Below are 6000 nucleotides of genomic sequence, written 5' to 3' on the forward strand. Positions count from 1 at the left end.
CTCCCGATTTCCCACCAGGCAAATCGCCCAATTGTCTGGTTGATCTTTAACAAGAATAGGAGGACAATAAATCTGAAATGTTCATTAGGAACGCTATAAAAACTTAATTAGGATTACGGTGGAAATTAATGAAGGTTAACAGGGAATGATGCGTAACGGTGCTCGCAAGACAATGCACTTAGAGGGTCGCCATTAAACTGGGATTTAAATCGATGGCTCGGCATTGGCATAGCCGTTCTTCAAGCCCAACCAATCAGCTCGCTCATCACTGGTACTGATTACAATCAATGAGACTGCACTGAAGGCTGCTATCTGTCCGTGACCGTGCGTGCGCGGATTCCTCCACTGTCTGCCAGTATTGAGTCTCTACTCAATGTCTGATCACAGGACCAACCTTTCTGGCTCTTGTGAGTATTCTCTTTGGGCCGCCCCAACCCCAGCAGCCTAACTAAACTCCATGTATTATTCAAGAGCTTCAGCTGTGGTGGATCAAGGGGTTTTGACACCTACGGTGCTCTGAGACACGAAATCTAATGCAGGGTTAACAGAGGGTTTACATGAAAGATTGTTTCAGACCGCAAATCACTTGTTTGACAGTTTGTTTCATGTATTTCATCACCTGATGGCTTCAGGTTTCACCAGAACCCCTCAGATCTACAACTATTTGACTTGCACTTACATATGGAAAAACAATTACGTCACTTATCATTTTTAGATATTTGCATAAATACAAAACATATGCCATATAGGCATAAATTCATTATAAATATACATTAGATGTATATGTATAGCAGTAGTGTGCACTGGTGTTCTGAAATGAGGAGGCAAAGCCCTCAAGGGTTTTTTTTCCTCCACAAATCCCATCAAATTAGTGTTTTTAACAGGGTTCGTACAGATAAATAAAATTCCAGGACTTTCAAGAACTTCTCAGACATACTTTAATTTTCAAGGACGTCTATCGGAGATCTCACTTATGATTTGATATTTTCAACTGTTTAAGGAAATAAATCAGTAAAAAACAGATTTGCGAAACCGCTCCAAAATTTCAATCTAAATCAAATGATTCGTGATCCACTTCCTGAAGTCCCGACCTGAATAATGATTTACAAACCATAATTTTAGAACAGCACTCAAATCATACAATTTTCATAATGATTCAAGACTTGAGGTTTTGACTCTAAACCAATTGATTCGTGACCCATTCTCTGAAGTCCAGACCTAAATAATGATTCGCGAACCATCACTTCAGATCAGGACTCGAATCGCCAATCATTCAATTCATGGAATGATTCAAGAACCTGCTCTGAAGTTCCAATCTAAATCAATTGTTCTGAATAAATTGATTCGCGGTACACAAAGTTCCGATCTAAGTCAAACGATTTGCCAACCCGCTCCGAAGTCCTGATCTAAATCAAATGATTTGCGATACAGAAATAGAAGGCCTAATCTGAATCAAATGATTTGCGATCCGTGCTCCTAGGTTCCGATCTAAAGCAAAAGATCCGTGAACCCACTCCAAAGTTCTGATTTAAATCAAATGATTTGTGATAAATGCTCCACATAATCCTGACCTAAATAATGATTTGCAAAACATCATTTCAGATCATTGTGAATCATTCAATTTACAGAATGATTCAAGAACCTGCTCTGAAGAGCTAATCTAAATCAAATTATTTGTGATGCACTCCGAAGTCCCAATCTGAATCAAATGATTTGTGACACATGACTTAAGGTTTTAAATATAAATCAATTGATTTGCAATACGCAACATTCAGATCCAAGTCAAATGATTTGCGAACCAGCTCTGCAGTCCTGATCTAAATCAAATGATTCGCGATACGTGATTTGAAGGCCAGATCTGACTCAAATGATTCACATCTGTGTTCCTAGGTTCCAATCTAAAGCAAAAGATTTGCGAACTCTCTCCAAAGTTCCGATCTAAATCAAATGATTTGTGATCCACGCTCTGAAGTCCAGACCTGAATAATGATTTGCGCAACATCATTTCAGATCCGGACTCGGAGTGCAGTTTGCGGATCGCGAATCATTCAATTTGTGGTATGATTCAAGAACCCGCTCTGAAGCTCTGAGCTAAATCAAATGATTTGTGATACACACTCCAAAGTCCTGATCTAAATTACATTTTTGCAATACGTGACTTGAGGTTTCGATCTAAATCTTTGCAATATGCGAAGTTCCGATTTAAGTCAAATGATTTGCGAACCCGCTCCGAAGTCCTGATCTAAATCAAATGGTTTGCAAAACGAGATTTGAAGCCTGATCTGAATCAATTAATTCGCCATACGCAATCTGTTTGGAGTGCTTCGAAACAGTGAATCATGCTGTGACACAATGGTTTTTAAAACCATTATAAGCGATGTCGAAAATGAATGGCACTTTTAATTTGATCTAGTTTTTGCTAGTGAATCACTTGAAATGAAAAGAAGTCATGAGTTGAATCAATCAGAGCAGTTCCAGCTTAAATGACTCACTAAATTGATTTGGTTCATCTGTTCCTCTTTTTGCCTCTTCAGTCATGTTTACATGACACTGTCAGTACTACTATTTGATAGTTTTGTGACATTAACTGAAACAAAAAAAATAATATAAAAGTAATATTGCTGTTTTCAAGGGGTTTCCAGGCCTTAAATTTCAAAAAGTCAAATTCACGTACTTCAAGCACTGTAAGCACCTTGGATGAACTCTGTTTTAAGCATTTCTTTCATTATTTCTTTTGAAATAATAACTGAAGGCAGTAACAATTTAATATACTTTATTTGTGAACTTATGTTCAGCTATTTTTTTAACAGTTAACTTTTAACTATTTTTGAATTTTTCAGATCATTAGTCCTCAAAGCTCAATAAATACTGGTCACAGATACAGAGATTTACTTTAAATTTAAACAAAATATTTATCGCATGAACCAATCACAGCTAAACATAACCAGTCACATCCAATCATATCGCGATGGAGCAACTTTCCCCCATTCATTCTCAATTACCCCTCACCAAACCCACGGTACACTTTAGGGAGTCTGTTAAAACTCAATGGGCTCAGGGGAGGCAAGAGAAATGCAGATTAACTTTACCTCCTGGTGTCACTGTTGGACAATGTTTCTTTAGAAAAACAAGTGATTTATACACTTTTTAATGCTAGATTTAGTAATACTGTTGTTGTTTTATTTCTGTACTATAAATTTTTTTTCTCATCCAAAATTTTGAGGAGGCTCTGCCTCTCTTGCCTCTTCAGAGGAAACACCTCTGGTGTATAGTCACCAAATAGCAAAATTATTGCTCTCAAAAAAGTTGCATGAACACTCTCCCATTGGTTGGTCAAACACAGCTCCACCTCCAGACTAACACCATTGGTTGAGCACATTGCTGTGTTGGGCCGGTTGGTTGTATTTCAACATAAAGAATTATAAACGTCAATGTTAAATGAACATTTTACAAAATATATATGCAAAATGCAATCAAACTTATTTGAAAATGGGAAAATTTACACCTTATTACTTCTTACGTTAAACAATACTTATTACTTATAGACGCGTTAACTGTCCAGTGGAAAGAAAGAGACAACATTGGCTTTTTATACTCACCGGATCTGTCGGTTCATCTAAAGACACGGAGCTCAGAAGAATCTTGCTCCGTCCCAGGTCTTGCGAGTCCACCTTTATAAGCCGATGTTTCGGTGACACGACCTTGATATCCAGACTTGAGGATTTCAGAGGAGAGCCGAAGCCCATGTGGGCCGTTTCAGTCGGCCCGTTGTCATTTCTAGCCCTGTTCTCGAAGTCCTCATAAGGGTCTTCAAAGTCAAGGTTCTTTTGTGCACGATACGCCTTCAATATCTCACTCTCGGTGTAGTCTGGTTTCGGAGGTTGCGGGGGAACTCGTTTGCTCCCGAAGCTTAAATAGTCCTTTAACCACTTTGCCATTCTATTCTGTTTGTGAATGTCCAGCAGTGAAGGACACAAAGACTCCAACGGTCTTCAAAGTGTCCAATGGTGACCTATAATGAGGTCAGGAATCTATACTAAGGAGGGGATTAGATGTTTATCCAAAAACTAAGCAGAATACCTTGGGAATAATGGACTGAATTCATGTTTCAGTTCAAAGGCACGACTGTGGTCCTCAAACAAGGTCGATCCCTGGATTTACCGACCCGATTTACAGGTGGTCCATGGACGGCAATGGTCTTGTGGTTCTCAACGCCTCTGCAACAGCAGAAATAAACATTCGGGAATCAGATAAATACATGTAACATACATTTTACAGCTAATAATATTCACATTATTAAATCCGAGAAGGATTTTTTTAATATACATGCATGAATAGACTTATGATCAATATAATGCCCTATCACAGATCTGTCAAAAAACGATTAGATAGATAGATAGATAGGCTTTCTACTTTGGAAGATAGTAAAACAGCTTGGAAGACGAGCAGCTGCAACAAGCTGTTTAAGAACAAAAGCAAACAAACTGGAGGATTCGCACGTGGTTGTGATGCGCACAATAAACCATTTAAATTCGAGCATAATAAGAAATTATTCCACAAAACCTGAGCATTGACAGTTCATTTCGATTAAGAACAAATGAAAATGCACAACTCAGTAAGATAACAGCTGAGAACTTCTCTTGTAAACTAAACATGAACGCGAGTCTGCGGTGAACAGTCGCACTTTCAGTCAACGTTAAACATTTCACAGCTGACATGATGACTACTTTATGTTTAATACATCACGGTTTGTGATTTGAGATAAAACCAAAAGCTGCAAATGAGACCAAGTTGTGATACTCACGTTTTTTATTTCAGCGTTAAATCATCGTGGAAGTCCGGACGCGTTTTTCGCGTTACGAATGTTACAATGTTGCACAAGGACAACAAGACACGGAACAATAATGTGATGTAGAACGTGGTCACTGCTGAAGAATACGAGTAGAACAGTAAAGCTCGACTGAACGCGTCTGGTTGTAAGTGAGTGAGAAGAGAGAGACTGAGCGAGAGAGCTGTAGCGTTTAAAGGGGAGGTCCTTACATCCAGCGGTGCAGTATTTTCGCTTTAGCCGATCATTATTATAAGCTGTATGGCACAGATCTGAAACATATGCTTATTGTGGGTGTATTAGGTTGGCACAGGTTAGGATTGATTACTGTTAACAGCATTAAATAAACAAATAAACACTTCTTGTTCACTCCAGTAAATAGGCTATAGTTGATTTATTTTTGAAATTCAGTTTGTTTGGGCATATTTAAGTCTTGGCTGCCAAAAGCTCTTTCCATCATTATTGCTCAGGGGAAAAAGACTCAGTTTATTGAACACGTGGTCACACTGATGGGGAAAGTTGTCGAAGTGGGCATTAAACAGATTGTTATAGGCTTATAGCAGAATTTAATGACATTTTATGAATTGTGACTGGACTTCTGTCTCAAAACCCCAGTTGCATAAAAGACTAGTTTAGACTAGTCTTAATATTTAGTCATGTCATTTTTTTCTTTAAGACTGGTCAAATTTTTTTTAATTCAGATACATAAAAAAATTAGTCTAAGCTGAATCCAAAATATAAGATTGATTACCCCTTAGTTAATTGCTAGTTGGTCACACGTTTTTAAGACACTTGTCTTAACATAAGGCTAAGTTTATGCAACTGGCCCATAGTCCATATGGTAACTCCTATTGTGACAAATAGCCCTAATGCTTCAGGTATTGTCATAATCTATTAATCTATTTGTTTGGTTAATTTGATATCTAAAAAACAAAGTTTAAATAACAGACCTTTAAGAATGCATTTATTCCACATTTTGTCCCTTCAAACTCTATAATCAACCAATGTAAATGTAGACAATAAAATGTTTACATTCGTTCCCATGTAGATATAAATACATTCAATACACAGAACAATGGATGGACAAATGGACAGACAGATAGAAGTAGATAAACGGACAGAAAGACAGACAGACAGACAGACAGATAGATAGATAGATAGATAGATAGATA

General features: G+C 37.7%; 1 protein-coding gene across 1 annotated transcript in view; it reads right to left on the reverse strand.

Moving 5' to 3' along the window:
* The window catches only part of shdb (Src homology 2 domain containing transforming protein D, b), a 43091-nt gene extending 38061 nt beyond the window's left edge, over window positions 1-5030 (reverse strand). Inside the window, exons 1-2 of the mRNA XM_051094185.1 lie at window positions 4805-5030; window positions 3600-4217 (exon numbers count right to left, since the gene is read on the reverse strand). Coding sequence (XP_050950142.1) covers window positions 3600-3938 — 339 coding nt within the window. The 5' untranslated portion in view covers window positions 3939-4217; window positions 4805-5030. The remainder of the gene's footprint in view (window positions 1-3599; window positions 4218-4804) is intronic.
* Window positions 5031-6000: the final 970 nt, after the last annotated feature.

The sequence above is a fragment of the Labeo rohita genome, chromosome 22, assembly GCF_022985175.1.
Source record: "Labeo rohita strain BAU-BD-2019 chromosome 22, IGBB_LRoh.1.0, whole genome shotgun sequence".
Taxonomy (NCBI): domain Eukaryota; kingdom Metazoa; phylum Chordata; class Actinopteri; order Cypriniformes; family Cyprinidae; genus Labeo; species Labeo rohita.